The 27,621-nt window shown below is 44.2% G+C and overlaps 1 protein-coding gene across 2 annotated transcripts in view; it reads right to left on the bottom strand.

The window, feature by feature from the left end:
- lmbr1 (limb development membrane protein 1) overlaps positions 1-27,621 on the bottom strand; it is a 40,291-nt gene that overhangs the window by 5,418 nt on the left and 7,252 nt on the right. For both annotated transcript variants that reach the window (XM_053412010.1, XM_053412011.1), the window contains exons 6-15: positions 21,560-21,686; positions 20,822-20,890; positions 20,637-20,701; positions 20,263-20,335; positions 16,593-16,688; positions 15,343-15,419; positions 14,762-14,839; positions 2,218-2,291; positions 1,854-1,944; positions 1,150-1,216 (exon numbers count right to left, since the gene is read on the bottom strand). In XM_053412010.1, the coding sequence (XP_053267985.1) occupies positions 1,150-1,216; positions 1,854-1,944; positions 2,218-2,291; positions 14,762-14,839; positions 15,343-15,419; positions 16,593-16,688; positions 20,263-20,335; positions 20,637-20,701; positions 20,822-20,890; positions 21,560-21,686 (817 nt within the window). The remainder of the gene's footprint in view (positions 1-1,149; positions 1,217-1,853; positions 1,945-2,217; positions 2,292-14,761; positions 14,840-15,342; positions 15,420-16,592; positions 16,689-20,262; positions 20,336-20,636; positions 20,702-20,821; positions 20,891-21,559; positions 21,687-27,621) is intronic.

Here is a 27,621-nt window from a genome sequence, read left to right as displayed (position 1 = left end):
TTCTTTGTCATAAGGGTTTAAAAATTACATCTTAAGAATCATTGCCAGATTTATCGTCATTAGAATTATATTTTTTAATCGGTCGGGCTCTATTTTAAAAATCATTAGCTTGTTCCAGAAGTTGTGAAGTTCAGCGACTGCACGACATGAAACACGATGTCACTACATTGTTAAAACACACAGAATTCAGCTGACTGTTGTGTTGCAGTGTACAGTTCCTCCTTCTCCTGTACATTTCCCACACTGACGCACACAAAACCACCTCACATCCACACAAAACCTTTTCATGTCTCTTAACATCTCACTTCGTCACACTCAGCTCTCCGTGGCCTTTTTTTTCTCCGACTCTGTCTCATGCATTTATTCCTTTTCATCTATTCAGCGTCACAAAGCAGAACCTGTTGATATTTTGTAAAGCTTCCAATGAGTCACTGTATGCTCGCTCCGTCCCATTCTCCCTCTCTGTTGGTCTCACACACACGGAGTAGTGCTATTTGAACAGCTGTGCTCTGCACTCTGCATGTTTATTAGTGCCATTGTGACGGCACTATTCCTGTCATTTTTACCCCTTCTCCCCGCGCTGGTTTCTAACGTCACTATGGGAAACTACAGGAGAATTCAACTGGCTAACCTCAATGCTCTGGTGATGGCGGTGGTGCTGAATACGCCGGTGTGGGGGAGGAGCATTTACTCTCTGGCTGTTTGTGCCGAGGTCATTTAAGCTGCTTTCAGGCATGTTTTTTCATTACTCTGTGTTTTCCCCGGATGTTCATGTGTGAATGCAAATGTCCGGGTGAGAGGCTCTGCAGGTTCTACAGGATTCATCCGCCCGACCCCCTGGTATAAAGTCAGTAGAAATCCAGGGGAATGATATTTCTCACATGCAACAGATGCAAAACTACCCCAAAAATGGAGATAACAAATATCTTTGGGAAAAAGCAGTGTCGAGGGTTAGGCTGGCTGTTGTTTATGCTAAGCTAATCATGCTGACTGTAGATTGGTATTTATACAGATACTAGCATCATCAATCTTCTCTATAATCTCTGCAAGGAAGTGAAAATCCATATTTCTTAAATTATCGATCTATTGCCAGTTAATCTCTATTAGCTTGCTCGCACTCTCGACATACAGGCAGACAAACACACTCACCTAGAGTCCTGGACATCACTGGCAGGGCTGAACTCAGGACCAAGATGGACACACAGCAACCAATGATCTACAAAAATCATAGCATATAATAAGACTTCAGAACTTAACCTACAGTTTTCCTAAAGGAAGGAAAACTGTGAGAATTGGGAGGAAAAAGCACCAATTGCACCGACAGCTTCAGCCGTGAAATGCCCACACATGCACACACATGCACACACACACACCACTTGATGTTAAATTAGTTCCACATATTGTACAATTACCTCTGAAGTTGCTCATTACCAGGTTCTCTCCATTGTCCCCTCAAGTCCTTTCACTGGAGCGTCATGGCTAGTTTACAAGCCTCACCACTCCCAAACTCATTACCAAGTGAATAGTTGCCACTGTGGGCCTAACAGAACACCCCCCCACCCACCAACCCCAATCCCATACACACCAAAACTCCACTCTCCCTCTGATGTACAAGAAAGGAGCTTGCACTTTGCCAGTGTTTGCGCAACCCACAAACAAATATTGGACAGATCAACTAAAGCCATTGAGGGGCCCTGAAGAAAACATTAGTGAACAGTAGGAGACCGGAGTGGAGAGGAAGGCGGGAGAGATGAAACGCAGGGGGGTCCCAAACACATCAGCAGCTCAGGAGGCATCTCAGCACCCCTTTCCCTTCCTCTACCCCACCCCCTGTCCCTCCATCCCATCCTTACCGTTGTCATGGTTGTGTCATCCTTCCTGGGAGTGAGTCCCTCAAAGACCCGCAGGCTATAGAAGCCAACCACAGACGACACCATCAAGTAGCTGTTCAGCAAATCAATCAAGGACCAGAAACACTTTTCCGCTGGGAGCAAAGCAGCTTCATTGAGTTGACATTTTGTTTTTAAGTATCCAAGTCTGCACCTTTTCACCTGTGATGAAAGGTGATGAAACAGCCCAACGTGTCTTCCGGAAGGTGTCTGGCTGAAGTATGTCCTGGATAAACAAAGCTGGCTGGACATTGTTGCTCTTGGCCATGGAGCATGCTACTTCGGCCACGGACAAAGAGCAGGGTGGAGGGGGTCACTGAAAGGATACAAGATGAGGAGGATTTCCAGCACCGCCTGAGCCAAACCGAACGTGGATAGAGAGGTGGTCGCAATGCCTCGGTCCTGGAAGAGAAAGATGCAGACAAAAAACTGGGTTACTCAGTGTCATCACACACCAATCTCATATCAACACATCCCAAACACAAAAAGAGGAACACGGAAAACACATACCGTGATTTCTATAATTGCGCGCGTGTGTGCACGCGCTGCAGGCACAGTGTGCGCACACACACACACACACACACGCAATTATAGAAATCCTGCAATGTGCAGGAAGAATTTCCCCACTTGAGAAAGACAGAATCAAATTGGCAAAGTAATGAATGGAACAAGATGAAAGAGGCTCTTTTCAAATCACTGTCGATCATACAATATGTGAACAGGTGTTCAAACAAAAACAGCACATTGCTTACGGTAAGAAGAGTGTACAGGCTCAAAGCGCCAAAAACATAAAAAAACAACAAAACAAATACTTCAGCAAACATACTGGGCCGCCCCCACACCTCCCACCTGCCGCTGCCACTCACGCACTAACACTCACGCACACACACAACCCCTAAACCCCTTTTTAAAAGTGGAGCAGGAGAACACATACCAAGCATCTGTGTTGTCAATTAAGCATTCGCTTTTGTTGTTCCTCTCAAGGACCAGTGTTGTATGGGGCACATACAATACTGTAAATCATGTCCACAAATGAGAAGTGACCACACTGTTCACTCTCTGCTTGCACTTATTTACAGCTCAGGGTTTCATGCTGATTACGTTCAATTATTTTAGAAACAACTGTACGGTAATTGTCCAATCGCTATAGTCGACAATAACATTATATAGCCTAGAATACTGCTGTTTAAAATAGAGCATATAACTGTCAGGTTGACACAAGTTTATTGTTCTTGAAATACAAACATATAACTACACAGTGTATATTCAGATACTGTCGTATGGTCTGTAGTTTTAGTTTATTATTATATTGGATTACGTTTGATTTCTCCCTACACCTTTAGTTCCCTCGTCTTGATTTGTTTTGTAAAAGAGCCTGAAGAAAAAAGGAAAGCCTGGCAGGTTGTTTCATGCCTTTTTATGCAACTGTCATCCCATGGAGCTTACTGCAGAGCCATGGCGCAGTGCTCTTTCTCTCTTACACTGGGAATTAGCAGACAGCATCTGATGTCATTTATTAATGGAGGGCGGGCGAGCATGTATGCATGTATTTGCGCACTCAGGACAGCGAGCTTTCACAGTACGCCTCCTTTCAACTCTTTGCTTCTTTTCATTCCAGTAGCAGGAAGGGTGATGGAGTGTGTGTTTGTGTGTGTGTCAAAAAGAGACGAGGGAGGGGGGGGGTGTATTCGTCTGTGCTGCCTGCTACGGCTCAGTCAGCAGACGCACTGCATTTGTTTCTTGTAAGATTAACACTGTGCCTTACCTGCACATCTGCAAGGTTGTCAGCACCTCGCTCTCACACACAGAGCTATGTCTTACTTCGTGAACATTTGAACTCAGGTGTGTCTTGTAAGTAACGCTACCTTTTAACGTAATTTTAACATACAACACATATGTTTTTCTCAGCATACGCAGTTGAACATTACAAAAATTCTTCCAGCTCTCACATATATAACAAGCAGAATAGCGTCATAAAGACATAATAAATATGAGATATCGGAGGTGCTTTTAACCTAAGGTTCCTCCTTCTGGATGTGCTTGTATGAATCCAGCCAATTTACAGAAATTGCATGGGTTCCAAACTGAATTCTTGCTGTGATGTGAAATTATTGAGTATTTGTCAAAAGCAAGAGCAGAAACACAGATAGTCTTAACCTCTTCAATATAGATGTAATTTAAAGATATATATATTAATAGTCTTTTTGGAATGTGTTGCTCAATGTCTTACTTCAATCATGGGAGAGAATCCTACGGGACTTCATCACAAAACCCACAAGACTCATCATATAGCGGCTAAACTCTGTGATAAATATACTTTATGTAGCGCTCCCCTTGGTAGTCATGGTGATAAGGGCAGGGCTTTTGGGTTCTTTATCAACTATTTTTAACCCTGATTAACTCAGTTTTAATGTTAGTTTTGAATCTCTCTTTTTTTGTTTTAAAGTACACACATGAACTGTTTTTAACTTACTTATAAATTCACCTTTAACCTGTTTTTCATAAAGATGTTCACCCCTCAGGTCTCTGTGTATTAAAGGTAAGTAAATGAAATACACCACACACGGTTTTAAGAAAATAAGTTCTCAATTATTTACTTATGCAATGATTAATGCAATATAACAATAAAATAAAAATATAAATGTTCTTTTTGTCGTTAAACCTTCACAATAAATTCCCCTTTTTTAAGGTAAAAACTCTGAATTGTCCCTTTTTTCACAGGAAACACAACAAAGGAATTATACCTCTTTTGCAAGAAATGTAATAACTGAAATAACCCTGTTTCTTCTTTTCAGGTAAACACAGTAAATAAAAATATCCTTTGTTCTGTTTTAGTGAAACACTATCACAAATATTCACAGATATCAATAGACTTTTTAACCCAAAAATATCAATGCAGAACCTTCAATTCACTCAAATTCACTGAAATGCAATATGTGGACCCACACACCTGATAACTAAAGCCGGCACTTATTACTTTACTTCAAATAAACCTGGGTACCCCTTTAGTGCATCGGTGCAGGCCTGGATGTCGCTTGGGATGGGCTGGTGGTTGGAGAAGAGGTGAGTTGAGGAGAAGATCCGTCCGGAGGAAACGAAACCCCGTCACTGCCGATGTCGCGGTGTTCGCTCGTCGTCTGCAGCTCCACGCTCCTTTCCCCACAGTCACTGCTGAATAGGTAGCTTGCTGCTAACTCGTACAGTCACTGTGAGCTAAACTAGCCGCTGTGTTAGCTTCTAGCTTCACGTCGTCCTCACGGTTTGAGTAATCCACTCACACCCACAGGAAAATCACCACTGAGTCCTCTGGAGAGTCCGGGTTGAACGCCTCCACGACTTGGTCACTCAACGTCTGTACAACAGTCTCTTTTCGTTACTGTTCTTCCTACATACTCCGCGTGTCCTCTCTCTGCTCGCTCCGCCCTTTTCCTCCCGTCCCGAAACAACCTCAGAGGTTAGGTTCCGGCCCATCTCAATTAACCCCATACATGCTGGTTCATATTACGTTTACAGATACATTATACTTCAAATAAAACAATAAACACATAATATATACTTTTAACTGTTTTAACACTTCTATAGTATTTTAATGAATTTCAACCTTTTTAATCACACTATTTATATGCTTGGAAGAAATTATATTACTTAATATTTTTAACCGGGTTACACCCTCCCCCTTCTAAATGTCTTTGATGTCCTCATCAAACCATAATGAACTTTTTTATTTAAGTTAACCGTTAACTAGTGGAAAGGGTGCATGACCTTGTTTGAATTAACTCTTGCCAATCTTAATGACAACTCCTCTATGTATAATAGTGAGAGGCTGATCTTTAGCTCTACCAGGCTCATCATAAGTTAACCTGATGACTGGTTTCACTTTTCTTTTTGGACGGTTTTCAGGTTTGCTACTCACTTTTGTCTTAGTGACTGTCTCTGGGTGCTTAACGTGGCAAGGGTTATCAGACTCTGGATCACTTTCTTCTTCAGAATCTTGATCTCCCTCCTCTTCTCTCACACTGTAGTTTTCCTCCTCCACACTTTCTTCCTCTGACAAGCTGTCCTCAGCAGGATTTCCATCTGACTGTTGAGAAGAATCAGCATCATTTTGGATGAGGTTTGACTGTCCAGCAGTTTCTCTTTCTTTTCCCAGGATTTCTTTCAGGTAGGTACTGTAGGATTTTTCAGGTCCATAATACTCCACATCTGAAGAGGAATCCATGCTCTCTTGCATCTCTTGAAGAACTTCCTGTATTCCAGGTAAGACTTTCTTCGATTTCTTTTGTGCCTCAGCTCTTGTTCTTGCTTTTGTTTTGGCTGGTGACTTGTTCTCAACATCCACTGTCGGCATTCTTACCAACTGTCCAATTGGAAGGAGATGATCACGATGGAGAGTTTTGACTCCTCCTCCTCCATCTTCCGGTTTCACTTTGTACACTGGAAGGTTGGGCATCTTTCCTATAACCACGTAAGGGATAGAACTCCAACGACTCTCTAGTTTATGTTTTCCTTTCAGTCCCAAGTTCCTCAGTAACACTCTGTCACCGATATCCAGGGTTTGAAATACAACTCTTTTGTCATAGGATCTTTTGTTCCTCTGATGTGTCTTGTAGGCTGTGTCGGAAGCAAGCTTGTAGGCCCTGTGCAAGTCGTCTTTCAGCTTGGCTACATAGCGAGAATGGCAACCATCAGCTTCGCCATCAGGAGAGGTTCCAAAGCACAAGTCTATGGGAAGTCTTGCTTCTCGGCCAAACATCAAGAAATAGGGTGAATACCCCGTAGCATCACATTTGGTACTGTTGTAGGCGTGAACCAGGTAGCCAACATGTTTGCTCCACTGTTTTTTCTTCTCACACCCCAGGGTTCCCAGCATGGACAGAAGAGTTCTGTTGAATCTCTCGGGCTGCGGATCTCCTTGCGGGTGATAAGGAGTAGTCCGTGATTTCCGGATCCCCATCATCTGCAGAAGCTCTTTGATCAGCTGGCTTTCAAAGTCTCTCCCTTGATCTGAGTGGATTCTTGTTGGCAGACCATAATGCAGGAAGTACTTGTCCACCAGGATCTTCGCCACAGTTTGCGCCTTCTGATTTCGGGAAGGGAACGCCTGAGCGTAACGGGTGAAATGATCCGTGACCACTAAAACATTTCCGATGCCTGCAGAATCTGGTTCCATTGAAAGAAAATCAATGCACACGAGGTCCATTGGTCCACTGCTCGAAATGTGATGCAAAGGTGCTGCCCTATGACAAGGGGTCTTCCGTGTGACACACGCTCCACAGTTCTTTATATACTGTTCAACATCACATGCAAGCTTCGGCCAAAAGAATCGGCTCCTCAACAAGTCTGTAGTTCTTTCAATACCAAGGTGTCCTAGATCATCGTGCGTGGCTTTCAACACCAGTTCTCTGAACCCGCTTGGTAGGACAAGTTGAGTCTGTTCTTTTCCGGAGGGCCGCTTGCTTAAGCGATGGAGTAGCCCGTCCTTCATCATTAGCTTCCCCATCTCTTTTTTAAGACGAAAGCTCTCTGGGCTAGATCCATTTTCTTCCGGCCATTTTCCATTTTTAACAGCTTGGATAGCAAGTCGGATGGCTGTATCATCCTCTTGAGCTTCTATCAGCTCCTGATTAGACATCTGTCCCAAGGATTTCAACTCCAGGTGAATCGGGAATGCAAAGACATCAGGCACGCATTCAGGAGAAACTCCCAACTGATCTACGTACCTCGGTGGACTGCCCGCAGTACCAGGGATGCAGATTCGTTTGCAGATGGATCTCACACCAGACTGTGGTATGGTTGTCCATTCCTCGGAACTCTCATCAGACATGTTCCTCGAGAGCAGGTCTGCGTCTATGTTTTGTCTGCCTGGTCGGTACTGGACATCGAAATCGTAGGTAGATAAGGCCGAGAGCCATCTGTGCCCCACAGCGCTGAGCTTGGCGGTCGACAGCACGTACGTGAGCGGGTTGTTGTCCGTACGTACGGTGAATCTGACCCCGTACAAATAATCATGGAATTTATCCACAACCGCCCACTTAAGGGCCAGGAACTCCAGCTGGTGAACGGGGTAGTTCCTCTCAGATGTCTTCAGCTTCCTACTGGCGAAGGCAACGGGCCTCAGACCCTCACTGTGCTCCTGATATAGGACGGCGCCAAGCCCTTTCAAGCTGGCGTCTACATGCAGGACGTATGGCTTGTTGGGATCCGCGAAGGCCAAAACAGGTGCATGGGTAAGGCAGTGGATAATCTTGTGGAAAGCTTCAGTGCAGGACAGGTCCCATCGCTCACCAAAAGGCTCGGACTCTTTGCGGTAAGTCTTTGTGTTGTCTTTCTCCGGTTTCTTGCCCCTCTGGGTTGGAGCGTAGCCTTTTGTGAGCTCAGACAAAGGCCTGACGATGGCTGCATAATTGGCGATGAAACGGCGGTAATATCCGCAAAATCCCAAGAAGGATTGAAGAGTCTTCAGGTGCGTAGGCTGTGGCCAAGTGGTAACTGCCTCTATCTTGGATGAGTCAGGCGATACTCCATCTGCCGACACGATATGTCCAAGGTACTTTACCTTTGGGAGGCAGAACTGACATTTGTCGACCGAGATTTTTAATCCAACCTCTGCCAGACGATCAAGAACTTTAAGAAGTCTCTCTTCATGCTCTTCTAAAGTTCGGCCAAATACAATCAGGTCATCGAGGTAGACAAGGACTTCCAGCAGATTCATGTCACCCACAGCCTTCTCCATTAATCTCTGGAAGGTGGCTGGGGCTCCAGTTATCCCCTGCGGCATCCTCTCGAACTGGAAGAACCCCAGCGGACAGATGAATGCCGTCTTTTCCTTATCTTCCTCAGCCATAGCAATTTGGTAATAACCGCTCCGCAGATCAAGAACGGAGAACCACTTGCTTCCGGTCATCGAATCCAACACATCATCGATACAGGGTGTTGTGTACTGATCGGGGATTGTTCGGCTGTTCAACAATCGGTAGTCAATACACATTCTCACAGCTCCAGTCTTTTTGCGAACAATCACAATTGGGGATGCATAAGGACTACGAGACTCTTTGATGATCCCCGCACGCAACAGTTCCTGAATGTGCTTTCTCACGTCTTCCAGGTCAGCTGGGGCCAGGCGACGAGAGCGCTCTCTGAAAGGCCGTGGATCTGACATCCGGATCGTGTGCTCTACTTCCTTCGCCAATCCGACATCCCATTCGTGAAGCGAGAACACCTGAGACCTTGTGGATAGCTTCTGACGGAGTCTCTGTTTCCACTCCTCAGAGACAGGTGAGTCTCCAAAGTTGATCAGATTCGGGTCAAACTCGTTGTCAGCTGTCTTGGACGGAGAAAGGTGAGTAGCTGCATCTGTCAGATACATATGCCCGATAACTGTTCCCACTGGTATGACTGTCTCTGTCATGGACTCATTTTGGACCAAGATTCTGAAATGGCTGACGTTCACGTCTTTGCTGAGCACCACCATTGGCTGAAGTAGCACACCAGCAGGGAGTGGCGTTAGGGGAGACGAGTCCACCATCAGGATCTGTTTGTCGACTTGGTGTTTGTACTCGACTTTACAGACTGCACTGCAGTCACCACCAGGGGGCAGAGTCAGTGGGCCAGGGCCTTGCCATAACACACAGCCGATATCATCATCCTCTTCCAGGGCTGTGGTTGTGTTGTCTCTGTAACACTGTATCCCCAGTGTCTGTGTGATGTCGATGCCGTTGTCTTTACTTTGCTGCACAAGACGTCGAATGTGACTGGCATTGGTCCCCACAATGACCGGAGTCTGGTCTGCAGTTCTGGGCTGGGGGCAGATAAGAGCAAGGATGGTCACTGTCTGGTCGGCACCTGCTACCTTTGCTGGATATTCAACGTCGACCACTACGTACCCACGGTAGGGATAACTGCCCTCGGATTCACTTAATCCCCACAGAGCTAAACCAGACACAGGGCGTATGGGAACATCAGACAGGTAGGTTTGGTACCAAGACTCGAAGATAATGGTAACCTGTGACCCACTGTCAAACAAGGCGTCACAGCAGTGTCCATTTACTTTCACAGGTACGATGCTGGGTGGACCAACCAAGCCTTCAGGGATGCCAGCCGGCTCTGATGCGGTAACTGCACTTTTCTTGACCCCACAGTTTACTTCACTGGCGGTGGAACCACCAGACTGCTGTTTGTCTTTTGTCATCTTTAAAGCATGAATTAGCTTTCTGATAACCTTGGCTTGATTTTCAGGGTTGTGACACTTGGTGGCAAAATGTCCGCTCTCACCACACCTATAGCAGAAATTCTCCTCTGACTTTTTCGGTGTTCCTTTGGGTGAGTTGGAGAATTGTTTTGAAGCCTCCATGGTCGAAACTGCAGCGTCCTGTTCAGACATCGTGTTGCTAGTTTTCTGCTTTAGTCTTTTCAGTTGTTTTTTCAATGCAGCCAGCTCGGCGTCCTGTCGGTTCTCGGGGCCAGGCGGTGAATGGATGGGTGTAGCCTCCCTGTAATCCTCTTTGACTGGAGTGGATTGGGTCACCACTGTTGCAACCATTGATTTCAGTTCTTTTATTTCCGCCTTTAAACTCTGGATCTCTGCTTGCCTTGTATCCACTTCTTGATTAACATGCACTTGGTGTACTGAGGCGCTGAGCTTCTTTCTAGAAGTTTCATACTCTTCCTCAGCACGAATCTCAGTCAAAAGCTGTAGAAAGCTTGGGGGTACAGCCTTCCTTTCTCTCAAGCGCAGCTGGATCAGCATCAGGTCTGAATCGATAGCACCTCTTAGCAGTTGCTCCAGTCGGGCTCGGTCCATGCAGCTCGCAGGAAGACCACCTCGTTGAATCACTTTGGCTAGAGACCTCTCTAAGCGTCGAAGGAAATCTGACAGTTTCTCTCCTTTTTGCTGTTGCATTAATCTGAAAGCAAAGTAGAGATCATCACCGGACTCAGCACTTCCAAAAGCACTTTCAAGAGCTTCCAGGTACTCTTTTGGGCTGGCGTCAGAATGTGTGTGTCGCACTGCTTTCACAATTTCTAGTGCATGTCCCTTTAAACTTCCAATAATTCTGCGTCTTTTTTCTCTGTCAGAGCATTCAGTCTCCTCCACCATGAGCCATGCCTGCTCTAGCCAATGGTCAAATGGTTCCTCACCTGGCAGCGTTGGTAGGGCTCCCGAGAACATGCGTAGTCGACCATAACTCCCTCCATCAGCTGGCTTAGTTGTCTTGTCCAACAAATCTCCAACAGCGCGAAGGATAGATTCAGTGGAGTTAGTGGGCGGGGGTGTACTGGGGAATAATGATTGGAGGTCCTCCATTGTTTTACCTTCAGCCTGCAGCAACCCTTTCAGTTTACTGTTAAACTCTTCGGCAGCTGCCTGAGCCTTTCCTATGATGATAACAGGCCACGCCTCTCCACCATCATCTGGTTTAACCTCAGGAGGAACACTCTCTTCATTCACAGTCTCTTTACTCTCACACAAAACCATCCGTTGGTTTAGTCTTGCACTGAAGTTTCTCCCACGGACACGCACTCGTCCAAAAGACTTGATAGTTTCCATTGTTGCTTCAACTGCACTGATCTCTACTTCTTCTGGGACGATGGTCATAATCGCATGTGTCTCATCCAAACCCTCACCACGGCACCAGCGTTTTAACTCTGACACTAGTTCTGTTCTTTCCATGTTAATGCTGTTTGTAAGTTAGGTTAGCACTTTAATTAGTTACTTTGCCTTTAACGCTTTAACTTTTTTTTTTTTTTTTTAATGAGAAATCCAAAATTTTCCCAGTGGTGCCTCCATTTTATGTAGCGCTCCCCTTGGTAGTCATGGTGATAAGGGCAGGGCTTTTGGGTTCTTTATCAACTATTTTTAACCCTGATTAACTCAGTTTTAATGTTAGTTTTGAATCTCTCTTTTTTTGTTTTAAAGTACACACATGAACTGTTTTTAACTTACTTATAAATTCACCTTTAACCTGTTTTTCATAAAGATGTTCACCCCTCAGGTCTCTGTGTATTAAAGGTAAGTAAATGAAATACACCACACACGGTTTTAAGAAAATAAGTTCTCAATTATTTACTTATGCAATGATTAATGCAATATAACAATAAAATAAAAATATAAATGTTCTTTTTGTCGTTAAACCTTCACAATAAATTCCCCTTTTTTAAGGTAAAAACTCTGAATTGTCCCTTTTTTCACAGGAAACACAACAAAGGAATTATACCTCTTTTGCAAGAAATGTAATAACTGAAATAACCCTGTTTCTTCTTTTCAGGTAAACACAGTAAATAAAAATATCCTTTGTTCTGTTTTAGTGAAACACTATCACAAATATTCACAGATATCAATAGACTTTTTAACCCAAAAATATCAATGCAGAACCTTCAATTCACTCAAATTCACTGAAATGCAATATGTGGACCCACACACCTGATAACTAAAGCCGGCACTTATTACTTTACTTCAAATAAACCTGGGTACCCCTTTAGTGCATCGGTGCAGGCCTGGATGTCGCTTGGGATGGGCTGGTGGTTGGAGAAGAGGTGAGTTGAGGAGAAGATCCGTCCGGAGGAAACGAAACCCCGTCACTGCCGATGTCGCGGTGTTCGCTCGTCGTCTGCAGCTCCACGCTCCTTTCCCCACAGTCACTGCTGAATAGGTAGCTTGCTGCTAACTCGTACAGTCACTGTGAGCTAAACTAGCCGCTGTGTTAGCTTCTAGCTTCACGTCGTCCTCACGGTTTGAGTAATCCACTCACACCCACAGGAAAATCACCACTGAGTCCTCTGGAGAGTCCGGGTTGAACGCCTCCACGACTTGGTCACTCAACGTCTGTACAACAGTCTCTTTTCGTTACTGTTCTTCCTACATACTCCGCGTGTCCTCTCTCTGCTCGCTCCGCCCTTTTCCTCCCGTCCCGAAACAACCTCAGAGGTTAGGTTCCGGCCCATCTCAATTAACCCCATACATGCTGGTTCATATTACGTTTACAGATACATTATACTTCAAATAAAACAATAAACACATAATATATACTTTTAACTGTTTTAACACTTCTATAGTATTTTAATGAATTTCAACCTTTTTAATCACACTATTTATATGCTTGGAAGAAATTATATTACTTAATATTTTTAACCGGGTTACATTTATATATTGAATTCTACTTTATCTTATAAAAATGTCATTGTCCTTTTTTTCCAATTCCTAGCTGTAAAGCCACAGACACTTATTGGCCGTCCCAGTGGTACATTCACTCTCACTGTCAAACCATCTTGTCTAATTGTTCTTTGATTTTAGAGTTTCCCATAATTAGAGACATTATCAGTGAGTGAGAACAAAAAGTCATCAGACACGAGTTGAGAAGTCGTAGTGAAGGTGCTTTTGTGGAGGTATTTTTATGTGCATTTGAGTGTTTGGAGGGAAGGGCATCTTTAGTGAGGGGAAAATTACAGTCCAGTTGCAGCTAATTGTCCATTTTACAAAATAAAGTGTCAAGTGTGGTGGCTGCCAAAGACGAGGGCCTGCAGTTACTATTTTATTGGTTCCTCTTAGTGCTTGTTCATCAAGCTGTAAAACACCGTGTCCTTTGACAGAGGCAGCTTCAGTTTCCCTACACCTCCTCCTCCACCTTGTTCCTACAGCATCTTTCCATTCTCCTCCTCTATATCCACCTGCTTCTTCTCCCTACTCTTCATCTCTCATTGCCCCTCATCATCCTCCTCCATCCTCTGCTCTGTAAAGCTGAGCGGGGCACTGCTCAGTATGCTAAGAACTACAGAGGGATGCGTATTTGGAGAGGAAGACAAACATTGACAGGGCACTTCCATTGTGCTGCCCCCCCACACAACAATCAGCACATCAGGGCCTCATTTGACTTTCCCACAGTCTGAGTCTCACCCAGACCTCAAACCAGCCGCTCTCTCTACTTCTTTATATTTCCCTCGCCTGTGCTTATCTCCTTCCAGACAGCGTGCAGGGAACTTAAAGGGCATTTGGAAGCTAGAGGGATGGACTTTGACAGCTAGAAGGCAGGGTTAACAGGTGGATAGATGGATACCATATCAGTATCGATTGTTATGGAAGACGAGTCTCTCTCTCTCTCCCCCCCCACACTCTTCCAACCCTTCTCCCTGTAGTGCTGTAAGATCAGAGGTGTGGCTTCCATTCGGCTTTACAAACGCATAAACCATTTAGTGGGGCCACACTGTCAGGGAGGACAGCTTCAAGCTGCATGACAAGTGTAATTTGGGGGATTTTCTGCGACGCGTCATGCCAAAGAAAACATCTCTGCTCAATAAAATAATTGGAATGTTGAGGGCAGCTCTGTCAGTTGCCCGCAAGACGTGAAATGAAATGAGGGAGAAATAGGATACATTATGTTGCCCCCTCTCAGACAAGAATGCAACCACAAACGCACACACGCGCATGCAAGCACACGCACATGCACCTCTGTCACTGCATATGAGAAGAGATAGGGAAAGCTTAAAACACATTGCATGTTAGGCAGAGATGTGAATCTCTGGGAGTCGGTGCACACTCAGTTAGTGTGCCTCACAGTGAGAGCCCTTCACCTGGCCCTGTCTGCCTTTGCAGAGCGGCGGAAAAGCAGCTTATTCACCCACTGTGGACCTGAGACACGTCGCTAGCTCACTGAATCTGCACGCTGCTGTGAAATGACTTTCAATGAGCTTCCAAAACAAAACCAGAGGCACAAGGTTGAGGCCTGATTAACATCTGGTCGGCCCTTTTCTTCCAGCGTGCACCTGAGCATATCCGGAATTTGACTTATGTCTCCACCAGGAACATGGTCTGCTGATAGGAGCGTGTGCGTGTGTGTGTGTGGTGATAAAAATGAAGTTCATTTAGACAGCGGGCTTACTGTGGATCCCTTGGGCATGGCAGTCTCATCCACCAGAAGGTAGAGGATGTTCAGCGCCACCATAATAACTGAGATTGTCTGCAGACAGAGAGGAAGATAAAGATTTGTTTACACATGGTATCATTATAAAAAAGATTGATCAAATCCTAAAAGTATCCAGCATCATGACATAATTGAATTGCAGGGCCTTGCTGATCCTTAAGTATGGCCATGCATAATAACCGTCTTGTGATTTTTAACCATTCCAACATTAAGCTTCTCAAAACTTGAACAATGTGGGGGTTGTGTGATGCACGTGCCATGCGTCTCACATGGCCTTTCTAACTTATCTAACAATATCAGACGGCGTAAACAGTATTCCCACACTATAATCTATTGAAAATCACAGTTGTTGCAGGTGGCTATTCAGCATTGTCTTAAACAGCTATTAAACAAAAGTGGTTCCCCCACCCAGACACTGTGGGAAAACTGTCAGAGGACGGAGTTTGAGGTGCAGTGTTATAACCAATGGCCACCAGCCAGGCTGTGTACGCCATGAGTAAACAGTTCAGGCTTAATGATAGGTCAGTCTCAGCACTCACCGTTCCTGCGAGCAGGATCAGCATCACTATGGGATACAACAAGTTCTTCTCCCAACCTGATGCTTTCTTTCTTCTCTCTGAAAAGAAATGAGAGTGAGACCAAGTGCAAGGTTGTTTCTGTTCAGTAATATACATAGAACCGATTCTTTGATAGCGAGATACCGTGATGAGCTCAAATCCTCCATTACAAACCACTTTCCACCACTGGTTAATTAATATGTTCATCAAAGACGACGACTGAAACCTCAAACCCCTCCGGCTTTGTTTACAGGGTTTGTACAGCTTGGTTTGGTAAAACATATCGTGTGTGTGCATATCAAACCTAATCTCAACTCTCATCGAAACCCCCTTTCCCCCTCCAGGTAATATATATATTTCATAACCTTCAAAACAGGTGCTCTTCCTCTTTAATTAGCCACAATCATCATTGCCTTAATTAGTGGAAACAATAATAAATCCTGGATAAAAAGAAAAGCAGCAAAATTAATTTTTTGATTTATATTCTGGTCAGAGTGTGTGTGTGTGTGCGTGCGCGTGTGTGTGTGTGTGTGTGTGTGTGTGTGTGTGTGTGTGTGTGTGTGTGTGTGTGTGTGTGTGTGTGTGTGTGTGTGTGTGTGTGTGTGTGTGTGTGAGCAACTAATGTTGAACCATTTCAAGGTTTATATCTTCCATCTTCCTCTTATTTCCACATCTCATCAGGCATGTGTGTAGAAACGGATGACTGTCTGTACACCACATGCACTGTGTCTTCTGTTATGGACTTCCACAGTCCACTTACAATATGCATCTCACATCTGACTGCCCTCTAGTTCTTACCATATTGACTTTCTTTCTCTACTTCCAACCTTGTTAGTCCTCCTTATTCTCAAAGTGCACCCACCCTGCCTGCCCGAGAAGTTTGCCAAGTGCACTTTATATGCACCATCCTTCTAAATTAATGACAACACTAAAAGGCTTGCTACAATATAAAGTTTGCATCTTGTCCAATATCCTAAGTGCCTTTGTGCTCACCCCCCCCCTTCTCCCCAAAAGGCTCAAGCCTCATTTATAATATCCTAAAATGGATGGAAAATTATCAGGCAGTTCTGGTCCAAGTCCAAATTAAGAAATTAAGGCAGATGGAGAGAAAGCGGCCGCCTGTCAGCAATAAGCCAAAAGCTAACTTCATTGACATCTAGAGAGGGGCAAAAACTCTGAGACTGGATCCCTCCGTATTCCCATCAGCCGTATCTAATAACACAAATACTTACCCAATTTATTCCTTTGGTTTCTGACATTGTCCAATTCTTTGTTGAGCTGGTGAGTAAAGCTTCCTCGGGTGTAAGTGTAGGTGTGCGAGGACGATCCTGCAGAGACAGAAACATTTCAATTAATTACATTTGTTGCATAATCAGATGCTTTCTTGAGTTTTCAGGTTTAAATACAGTATTTCCATACATTTCTCATGCATCACATCAGACAAAAACAGTAGATGACGCCCTGATTAACTTCTCACTGTGCTCAACTTACCTCAGCTTTTGGTATTTGACTTTATTAAGCAATCCCATCAAAACAAGTAATCCTGCTCAGAACACAACAATGTGATCTCCAACAAGTAAAAATAATCTCTTGTGTCAAGAGCTGTCTAGCACATGCCACAACTGGTTGAGTGGGCTAGAGAAGACAGCTAGGGATTCTCCAGGAAAACCACAAGGCCGGCTCATTTAAGGCTAATTTATCTATTTTACTCTGTTTTCCTTCCAGCTTGACGCACTAGGGCAGAGGCCCCTCAGAGCCAAAGTGGAAGAGTATCCATTTGCATCCCCTGGGGTGACTGGCAGATCAAGACCAATTAGTTCAGTGTTACACTGTTACTAGCGTGCAATAAAAATACCATCTTTCATCTTTGTTACAAGAGTGAAGGACCGATCACTTTGATCAAACCTTTTTCTTCCCTCTGTCATTACGACACGCCCTGTCTGGATGGGTTGAAGTAGGCAAAAGAGGTGAGATAGACGGGGAGAGAGAGTTAACCGTCCTGTCTGTGCCCTCGCTGATACCTGTCCTGGGATCTAAGCAGGGGAAAGTTTGAACCCTCCGAGCGAATGCAGTCACAACACAACAGGAAATGTCACGGACAGTTCAACAGCTCTTTTTCTATAGAGACGAACTGAACACTCAGCCTCGGGGAAGCCAAATCTGCTCAGCCGCAAGCCAACTAATCTATCACCTATGTGCATAACATATCCAAACACGGCCTTACTCGTCACCCGGCACAGATAAATCATTGATCAAATGAAATCTAGATCCTTAACAAAGATTAAAAGTAGTAGATCTAACTTAAGACAAAGAACAATATCATTACTTGTTCCAAGCAGAAGGGTAAAAGGGTGAGAAATTCCACTGCAGTATCTTCAATGACATCATTGCAACTTGAAGTTAAATAAATTCTTCTCCCTCAGCTGGCAGCATTGAGTAGAAGACTGAATTACAGCGAGGGAGAGATGCTGAGTGAGGCTTCTGGCAGCCAGGAAGGCCTGGAGTAATTCAACGTATCCTCTCCAACCTTCACCACAGCCGAAAAATTACGTCACCTACAAATATGCTAAACACCATGCTGAGACAACAGAGGCGCCGGCAAGGTCATTGTGCCGCATAGCATCTGGACAGGCGCTCTGTTGCTCTGATATCAGCAGATCAGGGTCTTGAAAGGGCAGCGTGGACAGGAATGTGTGCCACACTGCCCGTGCTGCAGTGAATTTGTCGACTTGAGTTATTAGATTGTACTTTCAGAACACATTCTAAGCCAGAGTGCCTGTTGAAATCATACCTACAGTCATTTAACTAGGTGCAGCTTGCAGGAATTAGGTATGAGCCCCTTTTATCCCCACAGCCGGAATTATTTGAAACACGTATATAGCAAAGTTCTTTCAGTCGGGATAACTCATCTCAAAGATGCTTTACTGCGTTAAGATCAAGTCCCTGATACCATCTTTAGAAGAGGCTTTGAGTATTATTAATCTTCTTTAAGTATTGAGTAAAGACAGCGAGGTCATAAAGAAATGCATCAGATTAGAAACTAGTGCCATTAAGTTTAATGAGAACTAACTAAAGCTATTTAATTTTTTTAATAAATGATTGAGTTATCAAAACTGTCGCCAGCTAATTTTATGTCAATCATTACCGATCCAATGGCAACTCAGTGGAGCGCATACGTCTGCCAAGGCCCAACAGTCCCTTTAAATCCAATCAATCTGCACCAAATTGCACCCACTTATAGATATCAGTTAAATATAATAGATTTTATTCATTCCAGATCCATGAATTATTTCCTAGGGAAATTAGTGGCAATGTAAAAAAATAGTTTGTAAGTAAAATGTAAAAAAAAAAGCAGCTTATCTAGATGTTCGAGGAGCATGTTTCTGAACATTTCACTTTATTAGGTTCATCGTGCACTGCACAAAGAAAACAGACACATGTCCAGTCAGCCAGTTAAAACCACAAGCTTCTGATCAACACAACTAAAAACTGTGTCATTACAAATGAGCAAATGCACGTAGAGGGAGTACAACAAAGGCTCAGACGTGTAAATAAACAACTGCATCAACTGATGTGGCTCAACCGTCCGCATCTACAAACACAAACTGTGTGAGAGGATAATCTGTTCGGGGAGCTGGATGCAGAGAGAGAACACAGGTGAAGCAAGAAGACGGCATTGCTCACCTCTGGAGTGTGTCCTGTGAACTGTCCCTGAACTGCCTCCTAGTCAGTGTTCTCGGCAGATCAAAAGGAACACCACTCTAGCCTTCAGTTTCACCTATGTGTGAGCATGGACGTTGAGTGTGTGTGTGTAGACGTGCATACAGTGTGCGCATAAAAACATTCATGTCGACATCCTCCTTTGCCTTTAATTCCCACCTCTTTAAACGGGACAAAAATGAATTGCAGCTTGGCCTCGGTGCACACATGGACATGTTGACCACTTTTCTTTCTCTTTTTTTTGCTGCCTCACAGTGACTTGTAAAGATCAAACAGACTTGCGGATGATAAGGAACAGATTACAATTATTCTATCATTTAGTTCAAAGCATTGCAGTGTGGAATGAGCCCTAAGGTACCATACGCTTAGGTGGCAGTCTATAGCGGTGGCCGGCGTAGCATTTGAAAACAAGCGTTATCAGCGAGGGATCTCCCTTACCTCCCTGGTTTGAAAGGACGCTCATCCTCTTCATTTACTCGCATCTGTACACTTGGTTGCGTGCTTGAGTTAATATTAAAGTAAGTTTTGGGACGTGGCCCAAGTACTTCCTGCTTTTTCAGTAATTCAACGTCAAACAAGGCATCTGGGAACGCGGAGGGGCGCTCATGAAGAGGAAATGCAGGCTGCGAAAATAAAAATCGTCACCATCCTTAAACTCTTTAAACATTCCCTTTGTTCCCGGTCCAGAGAACAAACAGCACAAGGCTCCTGGTTTCTTTTCAAAAAGTCACCAAAAAAAAAAGTTGCTGCTCTTTAATGTCCGTAGGACTGAGCCAAAACTTCTTGTAAAAGATTTAATTTCCATCCTATTACCCAGGCTACCATTCTGGGCCTGACATTAAATGAGGCAATCATTTCCCCGACAGTGACAGTAGCACGGTAATGTCTTAAATGGATGCTTAAAAACTTCCTTCACATAAAATATGGTCCCTGTCATGATGGCTGCTTCGCCCTTAATCAGAAAGTTATGAGAGTAAAACAGTGGTGGACAAAGGCTGGTGTCAAGTGTGTGTGTGTGGGTCTTTGTGAATGTCATTTTGTGGGTGTGTGTGTGTGCATGCCTGGCTGAATTTTCAATGCTAATTGATTCCAGTGTGGCATGCTCCATCACACCCAATAGGAGAGTCAAACCCCCCCCCTCCCTTCCCCTATAATGTGCCAACACGTCTCCCACAGACATACCGTTTAATCTCCTCTGAAGGGCTTCCTCCTGCAAATGGATGCAGTAAATCTGCTCATCCAGGTCCTCCAGGATCTGAAGGGGAGGGAGCAGAGGAGGAAGAGATGAAATGGGTAATAATTAGGCCCAAAGTGGGACTGGAGAGATGGCAGATGAGGGGATGAGTTGGTGATGTATTTGTAGTCGTCTGTCGCGGGTGTAAATGACCGTGAGGAGGAGGAGCAAAGGATTTTCAAGTCGGAGTCAATGTGTTCAAGTTCATCTGGTCTTTTATAGACCATAACCAATTTAAAACTATTCAATGAAGGTTTTTTTTTTCTGTTGAACAAACCATTTACACTGTATATTTAAATACTTCATCAGAAGGATTACTTACTGTTGGCTTAACTAGTAACTGGCCCATGACTGTGAACATCCTGGACAATCCCACTGGAGTGCTCACTAGACACAGGCAGAAAACAGTGTGTTTATTCACAGCAAACTGAACTCAATGATAAACACCAGAACAGCTCTGATATTCTCTTTGCTTCAGTGCGTGCGTGAATACGTTAAATGACTTACTGAGTAAAAGCAATCCTCCCATTAGAGATATGCAGGAGTAGAGGTATGGAAGGTAGAATTCCCAAAGATCTGAAGAAAAAAATACATCGATTAAATAAAATATACACTATGAAAAGGACAGGTCAACATTTTGATAACTATGCTAGAAATTGTTCCAGCATGCAACATCCAAGTAAAATACATTATTTACCTTGTTTCTCACCCCTGTCACAGGGTTAGGTTCTCATTTCTATTTGTCTGTTTTTCTATTAGCAGGATAATGCAAAAACTACTGAACCAATTTTATTGAAACCTGGTGGAGGGGTGGGTTATGGGCCATTACCCTTTGGAGCAGATTTGGTTATGGGGAATTATTTTTCACTTTCTTCAACATTACGAGATAGGGCGTTGTTTGACATTTTTGTTTATTTCTCTAGGAATAATACCTCATAATAAGACCTTGATTTTAATTGATTTAAGGGGACTATTAGGGCTTGGAGGTGGTTTTCACTCTGAGCACTGAGTGATATTCTAGTTAGATTTTCCTAATGGATTTAACAAGCAAGATATTATTAGTAAATTTGCTAGAGGTGGGCATGTTTGTGAAGAAAGCTTGGCTCAATCCATTCTGCAGGCAGTCGTGAGAGGGACATACATCTTCACAACTAATTAAATAATCCATATTGAACTATTCCCTTAAAAAAATTACAATAAAGACATTTACAGGCACACATGACTGAGAGACCATTAAAAACATACCATAGAGTGACTCCATACTGGCTGCATCATTGTCAATGAGTGCGGATGCCACCCACACTATACCCAGGATGAGTAGAGCCAGCAGGAAGAGCATCACAAAGGTCTCAAGAATACGTGCCTTGATTCCCTGACAATAAAAAGAAAACTATATTTAGATATGGATGGTACAGTTGAAATCAGACACACAGAGTTTCATTGAATACAAAAAACATTAATCACACACATTTCCGTTGCACTGAGATGGAAGGTGGTTTCATATAGTTTGATATCCAGTTTATAAAACACCAAATAAGATTCATTTTACAAGACATCTCCCTCCTCACTCCATCGCTCATACTAAACCACATCATTTCCATTCACGGCACACAAACATGACATCCATGGATTTCTCTGTAAAACAGCTCTTTAATACACACATATTGAGGTCTATAAAGTGGGTCTAATAGGGCCTGTGGTCGCAGAGGTGAAATTAAAAAAGGAGGAGGGGGTGCTATAAGGAGCATAAAGCCTGGCTGGGTCAGCTACTGTCTGCGATCAAGAGCAGGCCTCCCATCTGGGGCTGATTAGGAGCTCCTTTAGCACCATGGTCGCGTCCCAGGCCAGGCAGACAAGAGGGTTTTGGGGTAATTTGGGTTTTCCGGGTCACAAACTGCTGAGTGGTTAATAAAGTCCGTCCTCTACCTGTTCACACAGTTTCCATTTCCCGCCCCGCTGGAGAGCCGAGCTGTCGAGCTCAGTAAGATGGATAGGTGTTCTCATACACATGTCAGGTTGGCAACCAGGCACGGCTAACAAGGGCGCGCTGCTTCTGGAGTGCGGTTTAAATTAGGTACATGTGAGCAATTTGTTACCAGCTAACATAATGTCTTTTGCGGTTGCTGTTCAGTATTTGCCAACAGGTACATGAAGGGGGGGGGGTCTGTTTGAAAGTTGCCCCTGTTAATCACGACACCACTTAACAGAATGGAAATGAGTTTAATCCTGCAGATTAAATGCAGATTGTTTGTATTACAATGTTGGTCCCGGTTGGGCGGCTTTCAAACACCTCGCCGACAAATTCATGGGTAGAAGACATGTTTGATAAATGTAATGTCTACACGATATCTCCGTCCCAATCACTCCATACTTCGGACATTTATAGACAGACGTTGAAAATCCCCCTTAGCATCATTCCGCTGTCAGCGATCATTCGTCATGTACATCCCTCTTGGTGATGTTCTGGAAAAGCCTCAGTGAGTGAGGGTAGAATTTTCTAGCACAACAGAGAAGTGGGCAGGGTCTGGAGTGCCCCAGTGTGGCCAATGTGGACACTGCAGCTACTCGACAGGTAACTAGAGCAGGTAAATGAGGCCTATGGAACCTTTCATCAAATATTCATCTTTAAAATACAACAATTCTAGATATATCACAGTGATGACATATCTTAAGTGAACCAAGTAGGTGTAAGGGCCAATATGCCATTAATAATGAGGATCAATATGCCAAAAATAAAACCCTCAAATCGTACGAGGGGAGGAATTTTTCTCTCTGCCTCATGCTCTTTTTTTCCATCTCCCATCAACCACCTCCCATCCCGACTCAACTGGGCAGTGGGGAAAACACTCAACACCCCTGGATTAGAAAAGAGGGATGGAGAGCAATACAGAAAGAAATAAAGGAGGAGAGAACAACAGAGAGAGACTGATGGAGGAGAGGAGTCAACGGCTGAGCGCATCCCATTCCCCTGAGGTAAGAGAGGTGAGAGAGGAATGCTTTCAGGGACTTCAGCCACGTCCCACATACGCTCTCTTAAGGATGCATCGGGATGAGCAGAAGTCACAGGCAGGACGTGCCTCTGCTCATGTGCACCGGTCCACCTTAACAGGCTGCCCATGCCATGCTGAAGGTGTATTCCCTTTAGATAGGTCTCTCAATCATTTATAAGACTCAAATCATTACCCATTCAGATCATTTAGGGCAAAGGCAATGCTTGTCACCTCCCTTACTATCATCCCTGGCTCCTGCCTTGCTGGAGGAACAATCCACAGTGTCAGACATGATTCGACTGTACGAGAGAAAGAGGACACTGCACCGAGAGGCCTTATTGGTTTCACTGATCCATCCACATGCATGACACTGCACATTGAAAATCCTGTCTATCCTCATCTATTCTTGCATCATTTGTTCCTCATCACAAAGCTTTGGGGAAAAAAATGATGGTTTCAAAATAAAAAAATCCAAGTAAGCCATCACCATTGATCAAAGCTAAAACTGTCGACTGATGAAGAACGAGGGGAGAAAAAAAAGAAAAAGAAAAACGACCTGTGCTTTGGCATTGAGAGCGCCTGCTGAAAGTTTCTATTCTTGCCATTCTAAATGTGTAACTACCTCTAAATATAGCAGCTCTGAAATATTCAGCATCCCCCGATCCTCACACTGACATCGAGTGAGGGCCTGGTTAACTGCAGCTATGTTGTACAAGACTGGAGAGACTTCCAAGAAATGCATGTGGTGGCCAGAGAGGAAAGTAACCGCTTCATATGCACAAGCAAACAAACTAACATGCATGACTTCACACTGCTCTGACACACACACGCAGATCGAAAGCTAGACACACAAGCGGTCAAATACATCAACCTGCAAATCCACCCGATTACACAAAGCCACAGAGGGCTTGGAAACAGTTCACAAGCTTTGTGCCTGTCCTGTGCTGCAGAAAAACAAAAGTACAATCTGTGATACAGAGTCAGGAGTGATACTTGGGACGGTGCAAGGCTGTGCTGGATGAAGGGGGACTAATAGAACAAAAACCGACAAAGGAAGAGTTAGGTGGCGCAGGAGCTTCCTTGTTGCTGCCATCAATCCTTAGCAGGTCAGCAGGCGGTGGCAGGGATCATCCCGCGGCCCATCCTTCTGCTCACCGTCATGGACGTGTGGAACAAGGGCAGAGGATCTAATAAGCGAGGGAGGGGGGGCAGGGTCCTTTTTTTTTTTTTGCTCCCCAGCAGAAAAAAGCTAAAGACATGCCAGATGCCCAGGACCTTATTAGTGTATCCTTCAACCGGTCGGCTGCAGCAGCACAGTGACCGTGTCAAAGACAGAAAGCAGAGGAGAGGGACACTCCCCTGTAAAGCTGCAGAATGAACTTCTAAAGACTCTTAATAAGACTTAATAAGCACCAATGGCACGAGAGCATGGAAAATGATCGGCATCACGTCGTATTGTTCAAACCCTCGGGGTGTGGGGAGGGGGGAGGGGGGGGGGGACTTTCAGTAATATTGTGATATGAAGGGAAACTTTGAAAAGGCCGCTCTGTATTTTCAGTTAACTTTTATTTGCCGTTTGACGACGAAATGTTCCGACTACAGAAAAGTTAGCGGCCATCTACATAATCCTCTACCCTTCTTAGAGCATTTGTGTTATTTTCACAAATATGATAGAAGACAAGCAGAGAGAATGGAGGGGGGGGGGGGGGGGGGGGGGGGGGTCATAAAAATCAGCAAAGACGACTAAGTAACCTGGTGCAGAATCAGTCCAGCTTCAGAACTCATTCCTTAGTTTAGAAAAACTGAGTCACGAGAGGAGGGGAAGAAATCCTGAGCAACTCGCTTGTTCTTTTTTAAATTCCCAGCTCGAACTAATATGTTGCCATGGAAACGAACATTGTAACAGGCAGCTTTAGGGAGACATTGTGACCTTAAAGGAAGGTATGTAAACACCACTTTATATTCTCCGGCTGGCCCTGCCCGAAAGAAGGCCTGGGAAAAATGTCTGCATGTGCAGGAGATTTGAAATAAATATCCAGGCCCCATTGTGGAGCTCCAACAAAGACGAGTATCTTAGTAACACCACGCGGGTTTGCTTGGCGAGACGTTTTCTCTCCCTCTCTCTCTCCCCTCTCCTCCCCCCCCTCCTCTCCCTCCACAATAAACACACTTCTCATCATCGGCGGGTTAGGGCTTAGGATGAGATTGATGAGGAGTTTCTTTAACTACCAGATGAAACCTGTTGGCCCTTCGCTGGGTCAGTCAGGGGGTCAGACTCGTTCCAACTCGTTTCAGGATCAAACACATTTCAATACTGTGGGTAAGACCAAGAGACTATTCACTGCAACGCATACTTTACGTAATTCACACATTTCTCCACGCAAAGATCTACGTCTGGGGCAAAACTAAACGGACATTAAAACATGATCAGGATAACTTTACAATAGGTTAAATGGTCTGTATGTGCTAAGAAGAATGTAAATAAAAGAACTGTTTTTTCACTATGATCTCACTGTTAATCATAATAAATTATAGCTTCAAAATATGAAACAAGACATGTATAATTATGATGATCATTAAAGTGGCTTGTTTTATATTTTCAGTGATGTTATAGTCTTTGTATAGAGATGTGTTATTAACAGGCTGATCTTCTCAATAACACAGCTGGCTCTCATCAATATATTGCCATCTACTGGTGATCCGGAGACACCAGAACAGACAAGTGACAGAAGTGCTATAGTGGGAAATAAAAAGCCTCACAATTGGACACATTCTGTCCCTATGTAGTCAGAACACCCCAGCAACAACTAGAGGTACAGCATGTGGAATACTGCTACTGTGCATGATTTAAAAGGCAGAAATACTCCACAGCAAAGAGGAGTGATAAACCTGATCAGAACCTCAAACCCTGAACCACACGAGGACCTTTAGTGGCCTCAGTGATGCAGCTCTTCTGCAAAGATTTCAGAGCCCAGCCGTAAAGTGGGAGACATTTTACAGCAACAAATAAAGCAAGATCATAACATCTGACATCAAAGCCCTAAGTCACTCCGATTCATCCACAATTTGGACAATTTGGCAAACTATTAATCATTCAGGTGACAGAGCCTCTGAAGAGCTGAACAGTTAACATTAAAAAAAAAACATCCACATTTCCATCTTTATTCTGGTGGCGTCTTTTAGTACATCGTCAAACGTAAACACAGCCACATGAAAAAGCCTGACTTACAACGTTAGTAGTGAAATTCATCATTCACTTCATTTCCGCAGTCAAAAAGACCTCGTAGTGCCATTACATTAGCCCAGGAGGTTAAAATACCACATTAAAACTTATGACATTGTGGTCTAATGCTGTTGTTACTGGGGAAAGGGATAATATCACATTATAAAAACTAGAATCTGTGTTTTACATTCTCCTCGCAGCTGGCCGCATGATTGACTCTGCAGGCGGCTCAGGCTCTTTTCTTTTTTGCCGCAACACGGGTGTCACCTCCACCCCTTCCTCTGCACACACGCAATATATACCTGGACGTGCAGCTCAACATTGAACAGCGATTCCTCTGAGAAAATTTATGGACGAGCAGAAGCAAGAAACAGTCTTGCTAAAATAAAAAATAAAAAAGAACAAAAAAACGAGACACGTGAAAGAGGCCCTCGTCTCTGTGCCTACACATCAGGGCCGGCCCTCTGCTAAAGAAATCCAACCGAAACAAATTAGTGGAGCTGGGGAAGAAAAGAACTGCCTATACACTACAGTACAGACTAATTTTTATGTGCTTTGGCCAGAAGGGACATAAACCAGAGAGGTTTCAAACTGTGACACAGGATAGAGGTGTATTAAAAGTAAATCTTTCCCCCTCCATTTTGCGAGGCTCTATTGTGCTGTCATGTTGCTGCGACTTTATGGACTTTTGGAACACGAGCCCCCAGCCTCTTTTTTTGGGGGGGTAATCAATTAAACGAGGAAGTTCGCTGAGCCTTACAACTCGATTATTAGCCTGTCCTTTTGAAGTTTTATTTTAGGGGGCTGGGGAGGGGGTGACAAGGAATCAGGCTTTAAATCAGTGGGGCCGATGCAGCAGTGTTGAAGCGTTTGCAGTCTATGGCCTTATTGGAAGGGTTTGTCAGGATGTGGCGCTGGGCGAAGACCAGATTCAGACTTTCATGGTTAATGAGGTTTCTGCGGTGGCAGTTACGGTCAGTGGCATGAGTCAGGCAGAGGGCAAGGACTAGGCACCTGCTGCTGCTGCTTTGGATGCTGACAGGGAAACGTTTGCTTGAATAGCAAAGCATTCGAATACAGAAGCAGAAAAACTA

The sequence above is a fragment of the Pleuronectes platessa genome, chromosome 20 (genome assembly GCF_947347685.1).
Source record: "Pleuronectes platessa chromosome 20, fPlePla1.1, whole genome shotgun sequence".
Lineage (NCBI taxonomy): Eukaryota > Metazoa > Chordata > Actinopteri > Pleuronectiformes > Pleuronectidae > Pleuronectes > Pleuronectes platessa.
The sequence above is the reverse complement of the archived record's forward strand: the minus strand, read 5'-3'. Positions and strand labels throughout refer to the sequence as shown.